Source organism: Sinocyclocheilus rhinocerous, unplaced genomic scaffold, assembly GCF_001515625.1.
Source record: "Sinocyclocheilus rhinocerous isolate Xijiao unplaced genomic scaffold, SAMN03320098_v1.1 scaffold1967, whole genome shotgun sequence".
In the NCBI taxonomy this organism is placed as follows: domain Eukaryota; kingdom Metazoa; phylum Chordata; class Actinopteri; order Cypriniformes; family Cyprinidae; genus Sinocyclocheilus; species Sinocyclocheilus rhinocerous.
In genome coordinates, this window is record NW_015626474.1 from 178,081 (window position 1) to 198,039 (window position 19,959).

The following is a 19,959-nucleotide window of genomic DNA, read 5'->3' on the forward strand; positions in this document are numbered from 1 at the left end:
TCGGCTCGTTCGCGAACGACACATCACTATCGGACACTTTCTGCTTCTCGTAGAGATGTTTGGACAGTACTTGCATACTTTATCACAGATTGAGTGAATAAAATGCAATATTTGTAAAATACAGACGTTTCAGAGACGTTTTCATGAACCAACAGAAACACTTCATGTGCCGCAGCACCTGTACAAGAATGAATTTGGCGAGGCGACGCACGTAGTTAAAAAAAATAAATAAATAAAAATGCAGCTGCGGAGTGCAAAAATATATACTATTTACACTCAGTGAATATAGCAGTATTTTTTAGCAATAAGCTAATTTCACTTCGGGGAAATGTATCGGAGTAAAAGTATACATTTTAATTAGGAAATTAAATGAAGTAAAAGTAAAAGTTGGCTGAAATATAAAAACTCAAGTATAGTACAGATACTCCCCCCGACTAAACTGACTTGAACATGAGTTCCTTTGTTCATTTGTTTTGTTTGTTTTATAGAGAGCTTGCTTAATCAGGCCAATAAGAGACTATTAACTACGACTCTTCAGTTTTTTTCATACAAACGTGTCATTAAAATGTCTACAAATTTATAAAACTGATTCGAGATCAGGTAAAAACCATATGGACACTGGTTCATGGGTTCACAGAGAACCACTAAAATTTGGAAACAGTAACAAAGTAACGAAGCCTTGCTTACTGACAATCACGGCAGTTTAATACACGCTCTGAATCACTGGCTTAAAACAAATGATTGGCAAAGGTCTGGAATCATCACGAAGCAGTGTTTGGAAAGCACCCATCACTACTCTGCATGGACTTACTCTACATACATTCGCATTTATGCATTTAGCAGATGCTTCTATCCAAAGCAACTTACAATGCATTCAAGACATAGAATCCATTTAATCAATTCATGCATGCTGTATACATGCACAGGGTATCAAGTGAATGACAAAGCTCTCACCTGTCGTTTCGATTGACAACGCCTGTTTCTCAACAATGCTCTAAATGTGAACATGTTCAGTAAGAGGGAATGTTGTCAGTGAAAACCTTCATGTAGGATTAGAACTGTGTTTTATAATTGTGTTTTTATTGATGCCCTCTGACCTTTTTGTTGCTGAGGATGGTGTCCACCGTCACTGCGTAGAACAGACTTACCCCCATGGTTTGTTTTTATAGCGAAAATGGATAATGTAACTTGTGAGCAGATTGTGTTACAAAATACTAATAATGATGATGCACAAAATCTGGGATCAACGATAAGGATGGCCTGGAACCAGAAAGTTTCAGGACACTTAAAGTGACTGTCATTCACCCAATCTGCCATATTGAAAACAATTCAAAGATTATATTTATATCATTGTATTATTACATTTAAGTTTTATTTTTGTGAGGCCAATGAAAATGTTAGCATGACTTACAAATCCGAACTACTGGCCCAGGCCACAGATACATCCTTACTGTTGATGGTTGAAGGGAATATGGGAATATTATTGCTTTCTTGACTTACCTTAAAAGGATGTAGTATTCAATTAAGATGTAGCCTACAAGACGATGGAGATGATAATATTAGGTGCACCTGGTAACACATAAGAACTGTGTCTTAAAATAAATTAGCCTTTAACTTAAACCTAGATAAGTAAAGTTTATAAACAAACTTTGAGGTTGGCTGGAGAAAGCCTAGCCTGAAAGTTAGAAGCAGTTGTAAAAGCTTGAAGTTTAGAAAGTTGAACGTTTAGTTAGATTAGATAACCTAGATGTTGCTAGTGTAACAGGTAGTATTTAATAGTATTAATTACACTACCCAGCAGACATGAACATTAAGACAAAGTTAATACGGTCATAATTCTGTTCAATATGCAAAGCCATATTTCAATTTGTTCAATAATTTGTTTAATGTAAAGTAATTTCGTTTTAACATTAATTGTGTTTGGAAGAGGTGGAAATGAAATGGTCAATTAATCAATCGGTTTATTCTGTTGTGTTTATTACAAGGTAGTTCGAATAGGCGGTGATTGACAAAAGAGGCCTGATCCATTAGTCTGGGATCAACCGCTAATGTCTCGACTCATTTTCTCAGGCGAGATCGCGAGAGTTTCCTCATACCAGACGAGTAAATGTTCTCAATGAGGAAACATCGCAGCATCACTCATTGCTAGCATGATGTAACATGTTGTTAACATGCTTTAGCATGTTGCTAGCATGCTTCTAGCATGATTAGCATGTTGTTTACTTGACTAACATAGCATGATTAGCATGTGGTTAACATTTTTATCTTGATTAATATGTTGTCAGCACGTTGCTAACATGATTAGCATGTTGCTAATATGTTTTAACGTTTTATCAGGTTGGCATGCTTCTAGCATGATTAGCATGATGTTAACATGTTTTTAGCATGATTTGACACATTGCTAGCATAAATTAGCATGTTGTCCTAGGATAGCCAATTAGCTTTGCTAGTGATAGACAGCTTAAACTCTTACTGTCAAAAGTTTTGATCCCCTCAATGGAAGTTTATAGGACTTTTTGTAGTTTTGATAATCTGTTTAACAAAAATCATAAGTCTGATCAGTTAGAAAAGATATAGCAACCCGAGTCAGACCAGTCTGAAGGTCTGATCTGAGTTTGGTGGCTGTAGCTTCAAAACTCTAGGAGGAGATAAAGTCCAAATTTAGTTTCAGATAAAGAAGAAGCTTAAATAGTAGATCGGTAGGTTGGATTTCTCAAGACAACCTAATTATGCAAAAATATAAGCCTGTGAACATGTTTCTGTACCATACCATTGTCTCGGCTGGTGTAATAGATGTTAATCCAATCGTCAAGTGTCAACAGCTGGAAGAGTGTAGACATGGTATTGGGTCGGACTTGCTGAAGTCTTGTTGGAAAAGAATGGAAAACGTGATGAACATGCAAAACATGAGCAAGAAGATGACTGCATTCATCTTTAAAGACTTTCCTATTACTTTCATGATGACCTTGGGACCACTGAAAAACCTGAGATGAGGATACAGTTCTTTGATCCTGTTTACCTTTGGGACAAAACTGATGCAAAACCGCTCCATGCTATTCTACCTTAGGCAGTTCATACTTCAACTTGAACATTTGGTGGTAAAGACTGAAACACTCACCGCAGAGTGCGTAAGATCCTGAATGCTCGACATACTTTGAACATTTTAAGAAGGTGGAAAAAAGTGGTGAAACGCCCACTATCATAGTGTTTGTTGTCGAGAAAAAGGTCTACCAACCCCACCAGAGTGACAGAAATCTGGAGAAATAAACAAAAAAGAGCATGTTATGTTATGTTCCTATACACTGCAAAAAAAACAAAAAACATTTGCTTCATCATTTATTTTACTGGAAAAGAGGACAAAACTATTTAAATAAAACAAATCTTAGAAGCAAAACTGTATCAAATATTAAGACTTGTTCTCAAAAAGCATATCTTGAATTGTTTATTTTCTTACCCCAGTGGTAAATATGTTTTGCTTGCTTTAAGCATCAATAAATTCACAAACTGTATGCTTTAAATAAGAAAACATGAAAAACAACAGTTCTGCCAGCACAGACAACTCACCCAGAATATTCCACAGGCTTTTGAAATACTTTAAGCCAAAACTTATGAGCTTTAACACACACTCCATCTTATAAAAAGCCAAGAAGACTGCCTCCAGTGCTTCATAAACCCAAGCTAAGAAAGACAAATGAGAAACGGGAAATACCATATATTAGCACTGATGAGAACAACTCAACATTTGTGATATTGTGCGCAGGCACCATTACTTCTGGTGGAAAGTTGATGAATGCAGCAGAGATATTAAAGATGCACACAATCATTTTTATGTTGTGTTTCTGTTGTCGCCTTGGACTTAAAATGACACCTAATGGCATGAATGCTACATAAAAAGGTAATTGCCCAGACAGCACACGTACGTCTGCAAGATGTCAGTTAAAGATCGCTTCATCTGGAAAGCATCTGCTGTGTACAAACATCTGATAGACGTCTTTAAGATGTAAGTTTTACATACATTCTAAATCATCAACATCTTAAAGACATCTTCTGAATGTCTATTTGACATCTGATAGGAAACTTCCTATAGACGTATTGCAGATGAGCAAAACACACAAAAAAAACATTATGCAGATGTAAATGCAGACGTAAAATAGACGTCTCTGTGATGATGTACGTGTGCTATCAGGGTGCAACTTTTCATCTCAAAATTCAGACCTTTTTTCTCGCAATAGGTTTATGTCTCAACATTCTGAGAGAAAAAAAAACGTGCAAGCAATTACCTTTGTATTTTTGTTTTATTTTATGACATAAACAGGCTTCCATACATTGCAAAAAAATGCTCTATTCCCAGTCAGTCAGTCAATTCATAAAAAATAAAAACCATTAATTCACTGATTGCAATCAATGTGAGTGTACATTACTTTAAACACAAAACTGTTTGAATGAGTGCAACTTTGCTTGTTTTCTGGTCTGCTGGGCCACTTTACCTGACGCAAGTCTTTCAGATGTCATCACCACTTGTGTTGCAGTGTTCATCATGAGCACAAGCAGCATGACATGCTCATAGAGCCTAGTGAAGCGACAGAGGTCCTGCCGCAGATGGAGAACCCAGTCCAGCAACGCTTTCCACATCCTCTCTAAAGAGACACACAGAACAACTTACATTATGGATTCAAGCCAGTAAGACTGCTTTTCAGGACCATTAAGCATATTTACATCTGCAATCTACTACTTTCTACACTATCTTGTGTCTTTTGCCCGTTCAGTCTGCAGTGGAGTTTGTCATATCACTCACACATTCATGTGTGTACAAAAATACATTTGTAAAAAGTAATACAACACCAATTAAAGTTTTTTTTTTTTTTATTGCTCACACTAAAAGTTGTACTTGAGGCACACTCAGTGAAACCATTCACTCATATACCGCAAATCTTCGGACTGTAAAACTGCAAGCACATGATTTGCTTTACACTCTTGCAATTGTAAAACAAACTTTTTGCAAAACGCTAAACACAGTTCTCTACATTAGACGCATCATTCAAAACGAATAGCTCTTGAGTTTTAATTGAACTTTTAAGTGCCACACTTACTTACTGATTACCTTCAGCCAATGATCATGTGTGAAAACATTTATACATCATGTGTTTACTTAGAAATCAAAAATATGGAAGAAGAGGAAGAAATAAATTAATTTCACCCCCTTTCATTTCTTTAGTGTAAATATACCAAATCTGATCACTTAGAAATCTAAATTTATCCCATTTATGCATTTCTGTTTATATTACTTTGTAAATTTAACACCGATTCAACACCAATTAAATGGTGTTTAAATACAAATCTCTGTATGCAGCCCCAGAAAACAAGACAACACACAAGTAACAAAATGAGAGAGATAAAGAATGCATTTCTCTGCCTCATCCAAAAATATGAATTTGTGATGATTTTCATCAGCATCCTGCTCTATCACCCTCTAAAAAGACATTTACTGTACAGAAAAATTAATCACTGATGACAATGATATAGAACTCTTGGGGGGTGTTTTCCTCCCAACAACAGGCACCTTGAAATTGAACCTGAACATATTCAGTCCTCAATTATTTTAACTTTCATGATTTCCACAATTTCCATTACAACTATGCATCAAGAGTAATTCAATAATTACTTATCATTTTGAGCAATTGTATCAGTTGATAGTTCAATAATTGCAATGAAATTAATAGACATTCATCTCAGATGTAATGTGTGAGTTGCATTTTGAAATGATAATACTTTGATGTTAAAGGGAAGTTCACCCAAAAATGAAAATGATCCCATGATTTACTCACCCTCAGGGCATCCTAGGCGTATCTGACATTCCTCTTTCAGACGAACACAATCGCAGTTATATTTAAAATTGTCCTGGCTCTTCCAAGCTGTATAATGGCAGTGAATTGTGCTCTTGTTTTTGAAGCCTCTTTTGATGCCTTGTCGTAAACTCGCCTGCTTGAGCGACCAGAAGCTGGAGATTACAGTTTATACATTTTTAAAAATCGATATTTTTCATTCGTTACAATTCGTTATCATTAGTACAAATTATATTAGGTTTATTTGTACTATATCCAAGCATTTGGAAAAAAGTGTTAAAGGTGACATATTATGCCCCTTTTTACAATATGTAATATAAGTCTCTGGTGTCCCCAGAATGTGTCTGTGAAGTTTCAGCTCAAAATACTCCACAGATCATTTATTATATAATTTTGAAAATGCCTATTTTGAGTGGAAGCAGAAACACACTGTTTTTCGGGCCTGTGTCTTTAAATGCAAATGAGCTGCTGCTCCCCGCCCCCTTTTCCAGAATAGAGCTGCAGCTCATACCTGCTAAAAAAACAACTGTTTTGGTTCTGATTATCATGTTTATTGTGCTGAAATCATGAGTTTTAAACCATATGAGTTTAAACTTCAGATATACGGTTTTCTGAGCGCACACATCCGAAGCACACGGACAGAAAGCGGCTGTCGCTTGCGAAAACACAATAACGGCGCCGTGGGTGTAAACTTACAGATTATGGGTCGGTAATATTATAATGAGATCCCTTTGGGATCAAGGGAGCGTCACCAAGGGAGCGAAATCTGACGCGCTCGTTTTCTCAGACGCTTGCAGAAAAATGTTTCCCAAAACAAAGTGACTGGGTTAATCTTTTTCACGTTTCCTTGGTTGGTAGATGCACCGGGGACCTGATTATAGCACTTAAAACCTGGAAAAGTCAGATTTTCATGATATGTCACCTTTAAGAGTTTTGAAAAATGCATTTTGATCATCGGTTGTGAATTATGTGCTTACAGTTTTGAAAAATGACATGAAGATTATGATATTAATGCAAAAATTATTGTAAAAAAAACTGTAAACAAAGGAATACAATTAAATTCAAATTAAACAACGACAACAACAAATGACTGTATGCCAATGAGTACAAAAGAGTATTTGATGTGACTAAATGTGTTCTTACTGTAATTTTCCCTGTAGAATAGAGAAAATAGGGGAGGCAGAGGCAAAATTCTGACTGACAAATTAACAAAAGTTGGCTGTGGTCAAGAAATAATATTCACCTTACAGACACTGGGCAACACATCCTGGACAAATACGAAATTTTCAACAGTGTGGAAGCCATAGGTTTGCAGACTGTTGCATGCATACAGAAAAGGCACCATGTGTATACCGTGTGTCTTTACCGTAGACACCATTTGAAAGAAATGCAGACAGAGTTAAGCAATTTGACGATTGAGTATGTTCAGGTTTGTTTTACCCCAAAATTTCTGTCATCAGTAATGAACTTTACAAAACGTCTATTTAGAGAGTGATGGAGCTGTGGCCAAATCTACAACTTTGTACTACAATATTTAATGATTGCATGAACAACTACAAAGTGAAACTTTGGTTCCAACATTACTGCATGATAAATGAGTTATTTGAACCAAAGCAAGTGCAAGGTTTCTTTAAAGATATGAATGCACAATTAATTGTTTTTAAAAATGGCATCAAGACTCTGTAATTAGTTCTAAAGTGATTGTAAAAAACTGTGAAGAGTCATGATGCACCATTTCAGCAGCGTCAAGATACAGGTTTGGCACTTTTGATATTGAGCCACTGTATGTTCTTTCACCTGTGCGTTGCATTTCCGTAGCCCTTTTAGCTGTGATTGCTTTCAAATTAGGCTATTCTTGGATAGTTATAACATTTACAGTCTTAGCAGATTTCAATTCATCTTTAAAGAAAAATGGTAGATGGCAGCCTAGGTATATCCAATAATTTTTTACATGATGCCATTTTATTGAAAGTCCATGGGGTGGCCTGAAGGGCACACTAAAATCCTAGGGTGGCACGCTCAGACCCCTTCAAATAAAAAGCAGTCACTAAATGTTGTTGTACACTGTGACACTCAAACACAGTTGAAGTGTTATGAAGTGTTAAGGTCACCTGTGAAGTGACAAGTGACAATTAGAGAGGCTGATGTGAGACACACACCCGCTTATGAAAATGAGAATCTACAAAAAACTGTGAATTTTCTTATAACCTGAGGTCCAAACTGCAAAAAATGTTGTGAAATTTGATAAAGCTAATATCCAGAGTTGCAAACAAGGAAATCAAGGGGCAAATGCCTGCAATTATTTATGGCATATATACTTACTTACATAAAGTTACCAGAATTAATGGGCCATTTTCAAGCTGTTAAAACCGGAAGTCACTAAACTTGAAAGTGGGTCAAACCTCTTGTTCAACCACAAGCATCATGCAGGAAAAAAAGGTACTTAAGATTCTTTGTCATGAAAGAAACATTTATTGTACTAATACATTACTGCCAAACAGACGATTTGAAGCTCACTGGTATGTATCGTATATCTCTCAATATACAGTAATCTGAAATCATTTAAATTTTGTATTTTATATATGAATGTGTAGTTTTATAAAGTCTTTACCATTTATTTATTCACAATGAACAAATAATGAAAGAGAAGAAAAATTAACACTAAACTTTATTTGTTTACTTACTCTTTGCAGATAAAATCAAACATGGAATTGTTAGGTGAGTTTGTTTGGATGTTTATCAATGCGGGTTCGTTTATTTGACTACAGCCAAAGCAAGATATGACCCCTTGTGAAAAAGAAGATTTCTTTTAACAGAAATAACCTACTTTAAAAGAATAATTGCAAACTTAATGTAGTGGTTTTGGACATTTAATTGCATGTAATTTACAATGAAATGAAAATGTATTATAGTTGTCACGCTCCCAACGTTACAATTTTTATTAATATTATCTATTAATATTATCTAATAATATTATTTTATTATTATTAATCTACAAGTGCATTTTCAATACATTTATTTGCACTTCTTTTCACTTCACTTATGAAAACAAATTAAACCAGTGTATTGAATAAAAAATGAAAACTTTTAATAATTTCTTGTATTAAAATATGCATTAGTGTATTAAAGAGCTGTAAGTGTGAACATGAAAGTTGTAATCTGCAGATATGAAGTTTATAAACCTGATTGAATGTTGTGTAGCAAGGATGACACCCATGTTCATTAATAATACACAATAGATTTCAGTGGGTAATAACTTGTTTAACAAAACTGTTTGATACATACTCATGTCTGTTTATGCTCCACTAGAGGACACTGCAATGGTACCTTGCCCAGATCCATATCGCCCACTTCATCTGGAGCCCTTGACCTGGGTCAGATAAGACTGGATATGCTTATTATTAATTAAAGCAATAAGCAGCAATAAGCTGTGTTTTATGGTGAATTCAGAGCATTTATCTGGATATTGACATTAATTGTGCAATTATTGAAGCACTGATCAAAGTTAGCACTCTTTGTTGATGCTGGGATATTTTGTCACATTCTTCTCAGCAAAGATTTGTCGCTACTCCAGCGAAAACATTGTTTAGTGATAAACTTAGCATCTTTCAACAGATCTGCTTATCAGTGGATCATTAGTTCACCCAAAAATGAAAATTTGCTGTTAATTTACTGTCCACCAGACCATCCAAGATGTCGAATCATTCTTTTGAACTGGTTCTTTTTAGTGAACTATGAATCAGTTCACACCAAATCAATGAAACTCTTGTCGAGCAGCACAGATTTGAACTGTGCAATGTATTGTGTACTGTATATTTGATTTCTGTATTTTTTAAAATTACAAATGCAATGAAAATACAGGTATCGGTACTCAGTATCGACAAGTAGGCTACCAAAAATGAAAGTATCGGTATCTGACTCATTCTGGAAAAAAATGGTATTGGTCCATCCCTACTAAGAACATTATTTAACACATATTATTCAATATTTTAGTGTTGACACAATACTTTGTTTACTACAATTTAAGAATTAAATTAAAATTAAAGTTTTAAGTAAAAATATATATTTTTTAAAAACGACTGTACTTTTTGTATTTTAATAAATTAAATCATTTTGCTTGTAAATGTAAAAAAAATTACATTGCATTGTTCCCCAAAAGTTTTTTAATGTGCTCCTAAATTTTTTTACTTATGAGCACATGTGCTCCTTGGGGGAAAAAGGTAGGCATCAAGCCCTGTTATATGTATTTTTCTCTAACAAATGCAGTTATTTCCTGTTATTTTTATGTTTATTTTAGATTGATCAATTGTTTGTCTACAAAGAACCTCATCCGGATGAATGTTTTGACGAAGGTTTGTTCATCAGTATTTCATGATTTCATGAATGAGATATAGCCGGATCATCGGGGTCCACGCACAACACAGTGGGCAATTGATGTTGAAAAGACATCAAATTGACATAAAAAAACACACACACAGGTCAAATATGCAAATCAAACTGATGTCAAAAACTTGCCATGACATTGATTTGATGTAAATTGAGCGTCATTGGCCTACATATACATTAAACCAATTTCAGTGTGGGATTAACTTCCTATTTTCACCCAATTACCACCGGAAGAAATTGCCATCCAATTTAAAATTGATGCTACAGCATCGTCATCAATGACTAATATTTGATGTCAAATTGATATCAAGGTGCTTGATAGGGAAACACCTTGTGTAGGATACAGTTAGGTCACAACGGCCATGTCTCTTTTCAAACGTGATACGAGTAGGCCTATTTAAGTGTCTTTCTATGGAAGTGTTATTTTATGTACCATATTACAATAGACAAATAATATTGTCTATTGAAGTTTGGCATGTTTACTGGTCGGCATGAGTACACTTGAAGGCAGCAATATGTAGGCTACTGCAATAAAAAGAGGGAACTTTTCATTTTAACTGGACAGCAATAAATAAAGTCATGTCATGCAGCTTGACAGATGTTTATAATAGCCTATTATTTGGATATATTAAAATAAAGGTAACATTTAGTGATATTGAAGTGTTTTAGAGATCACATATTCTTTTGCAAACTGATTAAGTTTATTCATTCATATGAAATTATAATAATTTTTTTGGCATCTTCCTTAGTACAAGTAATTATTCTGAACCATTTACACAGATTTCAATTTATAAGCATTCATGTTTCATTCACATTGATATTGTTGATCCCTGAGAAATCGCTGAAGCCCTCGAAATATCTGCGTACACTATGTCAGCTATCTGATACCTTCTGTGAGTATTGTCTTTGTGAACCACAGACTTCAGTTGGAAATTTAGATGAAAAGTAAAGGAAGACAAAAAAATATATCTAAGAATATGAAGCACAGGTTTATTTATTTATTTATTTGTTTATTTATTATTGTTATTATTATTAGGGTTAGAGTTACCTCTGTAAACATTTACCACTGTAAAAATGATTTATTTGTAATTCACAGTGATGGAAACTGATAGAAAAAATATAGATATCTTATCCTGTGGCTCTCTCTAGTGGGCAACATTACAAAGTGTTGTAGTCCGTCAACCTTTTTGAGTAAGCAAAAAAAAATAAATTCGATCTCCTCTAAAACCACTTGACTGATTCTCACGAAATTTTGCATGTATCATCTATAGATACAAATGATAAAAATGTATCAAAATAATTTTAATTAGTCAAACCGTTTAGAAGATATAAGCCAATAAATTGTGTGGCTTTGGCTCCATGCACTTATTAAACTATCTTATAAACCTTTAGATGAATCAAAATTCTTTTGATAACTTTTTGTCAAAAAGGTCTCTAGATTATATATACAAAATTTGGCATTAATTGGATAAATGGTCTAGGAGGAGTTCAAAAAAGTAGGTTTATAAAACAGCTCAAAATGGTGGAATAATTTTATGCTCGACTCAGAGAATCAGAGGGAAAAAAGAATTTGGATTGTAACCTGTACTGTTGTGGAGCAAAAACATAAAAGTAATTATTATAGGTGTGTGTGTGCAGCTGAGTAATGGGGAAGATTTGGGACCATCCTGCTAAATTTGGCGTTTCTACGACTTATGGTTTTGGCTGTCTAGACACTTTTAGTGCAGAAAAAGACTAATAATAAATATCGCTGCAAGCAGGCACATCACATCTTCAGTGCTTGGCCCCTAATAGTAATAAGAAAATTAGTACAAATACAATAGAGTTCCGGTACCTTCGGTGCTTGGACCCCTAAATAAAGCGACATCAAACGAGCAACAATCTAATCTCCTTTCTTTTAATTTCTTACAGTCTGCTGTGGAATAAAGCCTGACAACAGATATAAGGTGAAGGATAACGTCGGGAACGTTCTTTTTAGTATTCTTGAGGACAGTGATTATTGTAGCAGGCATTTCTATCAAGGACGTTCCTTCATAATGAATGTTATTAATGAATCTAATAAAGAGGTCATCAGACTGGTGCACCCATTTGTTTGCAGCTGCTGCAGTCATGAGGTATGAACGTTATCCTTCTCTTGTTCAGCCCTTGAGTATGTTGTACTGTATATTATATGCTGTATGTATATTTTAGCTGGAGGTTCAGTCTCCACCCGGCTTTACTATCGGACATGTTCGACAAAACTGGCATGTTTGCCTGCCTAAATTCACAGTTGAGAATAAACGAGGTGAACCAGCCGTTAAGATTGCGGGACCATTTTTACCTCTTACCTGCTGCATGGATCAGAACTTTGAGGTGATGCACAAGTTTAAATTTTTCTTTTGAATTTTATTATTTTTAAATTGACCAAAGTTATTTTCTATTATAACATACACTGTAAAAAAAAATCCCATAAAATATACGGTAAAAAACCGGCAGCTGTGGTTGCCGGAATTTTACCGTAAAAAATACGGTAGCAACGTTTTCACTGCTAGTGTGCTTATCAAGCCATTTTCCTTGGTTCCTGACCCACATTGGTTGTAGGTTTAGGTTTAGGTGATTTCAGGTTGTGTTACACTTCAGGGGAAATTTGATGACCACAGTGAAGAAAAACACCTGTCTCGCGTGCGCATACACGCACACAGACACGAGCACACGCGCACGTGCACACACACACATGCGCACGCACACACACACACACACACACACACACACACACACACACACACACACACTGGTTTCCATTTTTTGTGGGGACCCTCCATAGGTGTAATGGTTTTTATACTGTGCAAACCATATTTTCTATCGCTCTACACCAACCCTACACCTAAACCTACCCCTTACAGGAAACTTTCTGCTATTTCAGATTTTCAATACACTCCATTCTGTGTGATTTATAAGCTTGTTTCCTCATGGGGACCTAAAAAATGTCCCCGCAAGCTCAAACACACACACACACACACACACACACACACACACACAACCACATTTCTTTGGCTTTAAATGTCAGAGCTAACATGGTCTTGTTTGCTTTCTTAAAGAATATAGTGATTAATAAAGAATAAAGCTTAAGCTGTAAATCCAGTTCTGCTTTCTGACATTTATCTTAGACCCCCATAGGGCCATATTTCAGAAAGTCCCCAGCTCAAATGTTTTATTTTGTCAAAAATTTTTTTTCTGAAGAAAGATTAACATGTGTAGTGATGAAAGCCAAAATATTAAATGTAATGGATGAATATTTTAATGGTTTTCTTCATAATTTATGTATTTCTTTCACCAGAAAAAAATATTAACAAAATCAAAAATGTGATCTGGGGACCTGTTGAGTTGGCACGAAATGACACTATAGGCCTGTTTTTATACTAAAATATTACAGTGAAAACATACTGTAGATGAGGACTACCTGTGCTTGAATACTTAATGTGTTGATGTGAGTTATAATTACCCGTCTTATACTGTGACCACAGCTGGTGTCTTTGAACGGGGCAGCGACAGACGGACCATTTGGCAAGATCTTCAAACCTTTCTCATGCAGTGTACTAAATACAGGTGCAGATTTTGTGCTGAGGTTTCCAAGCAACCTGGATGTCAAAATGAAAGCTACACTGTTGGGGGCCTGCATACTTATTGTAAATATTGTTTAAAAAGCTTTTTTTTTCAGTTTTGTAATTTAAGACTTTTTTATATTTATTATTATTAATACTCAATCCCTTTTCAGGACTTCATGTATTATGATAAGCCAAAACAACCGTTACTACGTCTACTAAAGTATTTATCTCCTGTGACTGTTTACACTCTGTTCACACTCAAGTAAACACACATGAAGAAGACAACAAGGTAAATTCATAATAATCACCTTCTTTATTAATAAAGAAAAAAACACAGGAGATTGCAGGAGAAATACAATAGAAACATAAACCACACTAAATACTAACAAGAACCGACAAACACAACTGAAATCTGAGGGTTATCCACCTTTTTCCTAACGAGTCTACTGCGTTTTAGATTATGGGAGGCTTTTCCGATTTGGGCAAGTTCTACTCAACTGAAACAAATAATTGTATATCATAAGGCTGCGCTATAAATAATCCTTATCCGTCAGTTTGACTGAATGAGCTGTACAGTTTCCTTCATGTTGTATTTTGAGACGTCAGGAGAATAATGGAACACTTAGTGTTTCATGATGACATGCTATAAAAAGAAAAACTCTTTTCAGTCCGCTGCATTCTTTGCCTCCTAATTATTTACTTTTTTTCCCCATGTATATTCATGTTTATCAGTATGAAAAAAAGAAAACATATACTGCGCATTTGTGATTTCATTTACAGTTTATGCCAGGAATAATTCACTGAATGCACTACGAATCAGGGGCCTTATTCACAAAACACTGAGTTCTCCTAAATAGCAGTAAAGGTTCTAAGCTATAAGAGTTTCCTCTTAAAACCTGCTCGCAAAGCTGCTGAGACCAACTTTAACTAAGGAATGGGGAGAAATCTTATGCTAAGAGAAATGGCGGGGTTGACCTCGTTGTTAACTAAGAACTTGTACTGCTATTTAGAAGAACTCTTAGTGCTAAGATAAATAGTTTTATGGATACGGCCCCAGTTGTAGCAATTTGTTAATGCTTTTACATGTTTAAATTTCTTTTGAATGTTCAATGGTTGAAGGGTGAGAAGAATAATGTCACCTCATTGAGTCCAGTTTTATTTATTATTGAGTTCATAGAGTGAACCTTTGGCTGATTGTTTACAGTTTAATGGAATTTACTCCAGCAAATCACGCAAAGTGCCACAGGGCATAGGGAAAAGGTGGATGCATACAGTACAAGGGGCAAACACAGGCAACTAAACGAAACACAGCTGATACTTAACGGAAACCAAGAATGTATTTTGGTATTTTTATTTGCTCAAAATGGATATGTGTGTATTTAAGGCCTTTAAAATTGTGTGGAAAGTTACCAAGGTGGCCATTTTTATCTTTGCGTGCAGGTAACAAATAATTTTCCATTTTGGATACGCCAACTTCAGAAAGAAGCCCGAAGGAAGACAAATGTCTACAGACTGCTTGCCAAATTATCCTCCAATAAAAATTTACCATCTCTTTTTCTGAGGCAATAAATCTTAAATTGTATTTGTTTTGTAAACTCCTTAAATTTGAAAGTGACAAATGACACATTATCACTTGTTTTTGTTTTTTTTCAGTTTGTGGCTCTCTCTTATTGAAAGGTGCCACTGAGGTTGCATGTGTTATCGGGAAGTGAAGCAAACACAGCAGTAACCACAAACACCAACTGCTTCTTAGTAGGTGCTGGTGATGTTAAAAAAAAAAAAAACTACCCCAACTGGCGCTTTGAGTTGCTCGTCATGGAAAATCCAGACAGAATGCTCCTATTTAAAAATGACACATTTTTCTCTGCTTTCTTGATGGATAAAGTTAATTGCACAGACATGTATATTTTCTGCTTTTTAAATGCATTGTCAGTTTTTCAGACCATCCACCAAAATAAAGATTTTCTTTTGCAAATTTAATTATGCAATAAACATCTGGAAATTCTGCATTTCATATCAGACATTTTGAGCATGATACTTCCAATATCTCATAAACCCACAGACATGTTAACAAATCTGTTTGTTGTCTGAATTGTTCCTCTGCCAGTGTACAGTACCACTGGTGTCTTGATACTTCAACACCCGATGTACACCCATAACACCCTATTTTTTTTCTTTCCATAACACCCGATGTGCTTGCTACATCGCTAGAAGAATGGCATCTACGCTAATATTAGTCTGTTTCTCTCTTATTCCGAGGTCACCGTAGCCACCAGATCCAGTCTGTATCCAGATCAGATGGTCACTGCAGTCACCCGGATCCAGTACATATTCAGACCAGATGGTGGATCAGCACCTAGAGAGGACCTCTACAGCCCTGAAAGACAGCGGAGACCAGGACAACTAGATGAGCCCCAGATACAGATCCCCTGTAATGACCTTGTCTCAGACGACCACCGGGACAAGACCACAGGAACCAGATGAGTCTTCTGCACAATGTGACTTTGCTGCAGCCTGGAATTGAACTGCTGGTTTCGTCTGGCCAGAGGAGAACTGGCCCCCGACTGAGCCTGGTTTCTCCCAAGGTTTTTTCTCCATTCTGTCACCGATGGAGTTTTGGTTCCTTGCTGCTGTCGCCTCTGGCTTGCTTAGTTGGGGACACTTAATTTCGAGCGATATCGTCGACTTGATTGCACATGTACTATTTAAACTGAACTGAGCTGGATGGTGACATCACTGAATTCAAGGATGAACTGCCTTTAACTGAAAAATGAGTGTTTACTATTGTCACTTTGCATTATTGACACACTATTTTCCTAATTAATGCTGTACAGTTGCTTTGACACAATCTGTATTGTTAAAAGCGCTATATAAATAAAGGTGACTTGACTTCACTTCACAATATTTCAGGCATTGGAGTTTGCAAAGTCATGGCTTTTTTATGTCCAGAGGTGCAATTCCAATTAACCCAACAATGAAAACAGAACCCTGACCGACAACAGTATGATGATGAGTATATGAATTATAATTTTCATGCCAGACAATTATCCTTAAAATGACTGAACCTTCAATGTGCTTAAGTGCTGTCATCATCTAAGTGAACATACAGATGGCAAAACCTTTGGCATTTTACAAAGGTAGTTGTTAGATGGATATCTTGGACCATTTTGTTGATTTTTTCTGCTTGGGGTTTAAAATGTGAGACACCATTGTTCTGCTCAGGGGCCAGTTGCGTAAACTTAGCCTCTAGTTAAGACAGTGTCTTAAGAACTAGTCTGACCAACTAGAAGTTAGCTATCAGTCTAACTCTTATTTTTGGGATTTAACTTAGACTAATCTGTATTTTTATGTAACCGAATTAAAAAAATTATGACCATTCTTTAAGAAAAAAATTTGATTATGCTAACGGTTGCAGGTGTACCTGTAGCTCTTGCATGACTATTTAGTCTAAAGTGCCAAAGTAATACATGAACGCTAGACATAATCAATAAATGTAAAACTTATTTGAGTTTTTAACATTAGCATATATTGTTTTGTTTGTTTTACTTTGTAGTGTTGTTTTTGCCACAAAAAAAAAAAAAAAGCCTTCTGTGTGTACCGTCAGATGAAATCAGTCGCTCATGCTTCTATACTTAATAACTGTGCTCATTTATGTGACAGAGTTTGAAATAGGACAGCTAAATGTAAACAAACAGCTGATGTGACCCAGAGTCTTTGAATACTAGAGCCTGGTCACATGACGTCACCATCATTAAGCTTTTGACAACTTTTTCAGTCTTTCTATAAAAAAATAAAAATTTAAAAAAAAACATTATCCCTAAAAGTTTGAGTTAGAATAGTTTGCAAGAGCTCGATTAAATACAACAAGGCTTTGAAAGTGACTAGTGATTAGATGAGCTTGTTCAGTGTCGCTTTTAATGTCCCCGAACAACCAGTCCCATTTAGCAAGTTGTTGTTAGTAACTGCCTTTTTCAAGACAAGTAAAATATATATTTTTTTTAAATCACAAGGGTTTTACTGATGCATTTTCTGAAAGAAACAGGAACTTATACCGCCCAGTCAGTAGGTGGCGGTAAAGCAGATACCGGTTTTGCCAGCGGCCGACAAACAACAGAAGAAGAACACTTCCGTTCGTGAAGGTGACAGTTATGGCGGCGGCAGCTGTGGTTCGTGGAATCGGCTCAAATCTGTCAAAACATCTGCGTGAAGTCCGCCTACATTTATGCCAGATATCAGCTGCCAGCCAGGGAAGCAGGTGCAGTACTGACGCTTTTTACGGATGGATGTTTTGTAGGGAGAGTAACTGTCCTCTGTAGAGGCTGCTTGAATCACTTGCAGTAATGTTTATGTACGTTATAAATACTGGCTGACAACCTGCATGACTGAAAACTGCACGAGAAACCGACTAGCTTTTAATTCAGAGTACAGGGTTCGTACAGATATTTAAAAGTGAACTTCAAGAGGCTGTGGGGAGGCTGTTTATAATTTTAATAATTATACATTAAAATCATTATTTAATTTTGGCCTCACGTTGTCCTGCCTAATGGAAGAACTCTTCCGATCATTAAATAAACAACACGGACAAATTGACCGATTGAAAGATCAATCTTCAGTGAATAATCAGATGTTGTGTAAATATACAACATCTGATTATTCCCTGAACATTGATCTTTCAATCTTATTTTGTTATATATATATATATATATATATTGCTGTATATATACATACTATATAAGTAATAAATGTAGCTAAGTATTAAGTATATATACTAAGTATAAATAACAAGTATAGTAATATATATATATATATATATATATATGCATGCATACATACACACACACATACATATCGGTCAAAAGTTTAAAATAATTATGCTTTTTTTTTTTTTTTTTTTTTAATAAGTCTCTTATGCTTACCAAGACTGCATTTATTTGGTCAAACATACAGTAAAAACATTTAATTTAGTGAAATATTATTACAGTTTAAAATATGTTTGAATATATTTTTTTAAATGTAATTAATTCCCGTGATGCAAAGCTGAATTTTCAGCATCATTACTCCAGTGTCACATGATCCTTCAGAAATAATTTTAATATGCTGATTTGGTGTTTGAATTTTATTGGTGCTCAATTATTATTAATGGTCCTTATTATTAAAAACAGTTTTACTTTATTTATTTTCGTTGGAAACGGTGATACATTTTTTTAGGATTCTTTGATGAATGGAAAGATTAATGAATAGCATTTATTTGATATAGAAATATTTTGTAACATTTTAAATGTCTTTACTGTCTCTATTGATCAGTTTAATGTGTCCTTGCTGACTAAAAGTATTAATTTCTTTTATTTTAAAAAAATGACTTATAAATGGTAATGTATCACAGTTTCCACAAAAATATTAAGCAGTAAAACGGTTTTAAAAATTGAGTAACACAATAATAAAAAGAAATTGAGCACCAAATCAGCATATTCAATTAAATTCAATTCAAGTTTATTTGTATAACGCTTTTCACGATACAAATAGATTGCAAAGCAACTTTACAGCATATTAGAAATGATTAAAATTGATAAATGGATTGTGTGGCCTGACGACCATTGTTGTTTTTATTTTTTGGTTCAGCATGGAATGGTTCAGTCATATTCTTATGTCTTTGTAATTATTATTTGTTGTTCTTATTTTAGAGATTTTATTGAGCAGCATTATGTGACATTAAAGGAGGCAAACCCGGAGTTGCCCATCCTGATCCGAGAGTGCTCTGGAGTTCAGCCCACGCTCTGGGCACGATATGGTAGGAAAATACTCCTGAAAACTAAAGCATATTCATACAAATGACCACATATGCATAATGATGCATCTCTCTGCCTCAGGTTTTGGCAAAGAACGCAGTGTTTCACTGGACAACATGAACGTCGATCAAGTGGCTAAAGCACTTGAATCAGTAGTAAATGCAAAGCCCTAAGTAAGCATCCTGATGTAAAATAATGTACATGTTATTTGTGTCCCAAATTGAAAATAAATGTGTGTTCTAAAGATCTTGTTTTTTTTTTGTGCTTCTGTGAAGGTAAGTGTGTAGATTGCCCATATATCCAATATAGAGATTTCCAGTAGTCAGAAATGAGAATTTATTGTTCATTGCTTATGCTAGC

The 19,959-nt window shown here is 35.2% G+C and overlaps 2 protein-coding genes across 2 annotated transcripts; both read left to right on the forward strand.

Moving 5' to 3' along the window:
- The first annotated feature begins 8,303 nt into the window (after window positions 1-8,303).
- On the forward strand, window positions 8,304-16,028 carry LOC107716063 (phospholipid scramblase 1-like). The gene is made up of 9 exons (XM_016522386.1): window positions 8,304-8,362; window positions 8,537-8,561; window positions 9,153-9,217; window positions 10,141-10,195; window positions 12,141-12,343; window positions 12,420-12,581; window positions 13,733-13,894; window positions 13,984-14,102; window positions 15,254-16,028. Exons 2-8 carry the CDS (start codon window positions 8,549-8,551, stop codon window positions 14,077-14,079), a joined length of 756 nt encoding a protein of 251 aa, XP_016377872.1. The 5' UTR covers window positions 8,304-8,362; window positions 8,537-8,548; the 3' UTR covers window positions 14,080-14,102; window positions 15,254-16,028.
- A 1,843-nt stretch (window positions 16,029-17,871) lies between these two features.
- Window positions 17,872-19,845, forward strand: ndufa2 (NADH:ubiquinone oxidoreductase subunit A2). The gene is made up of 3 exons (XM_016522395.1): window positions 17,872-18,068; window positions 19,495-19,601; window positions 19,681-19,845. Exons 1-3 carry the CDS (start codon window positions 17,962-17,964, stop codon window positions 19,770-19,772), a joined length of 306 nt encoding a protein of 101 aa, XP_016377881.1. The 5' UTR covers window positions 17,872-17,961; the 3' UTR covers window positions 19,773-19,845.
- The last annotated feature ends 114 nt before the right edge of the window (window positions 19,846-19,959 follow it).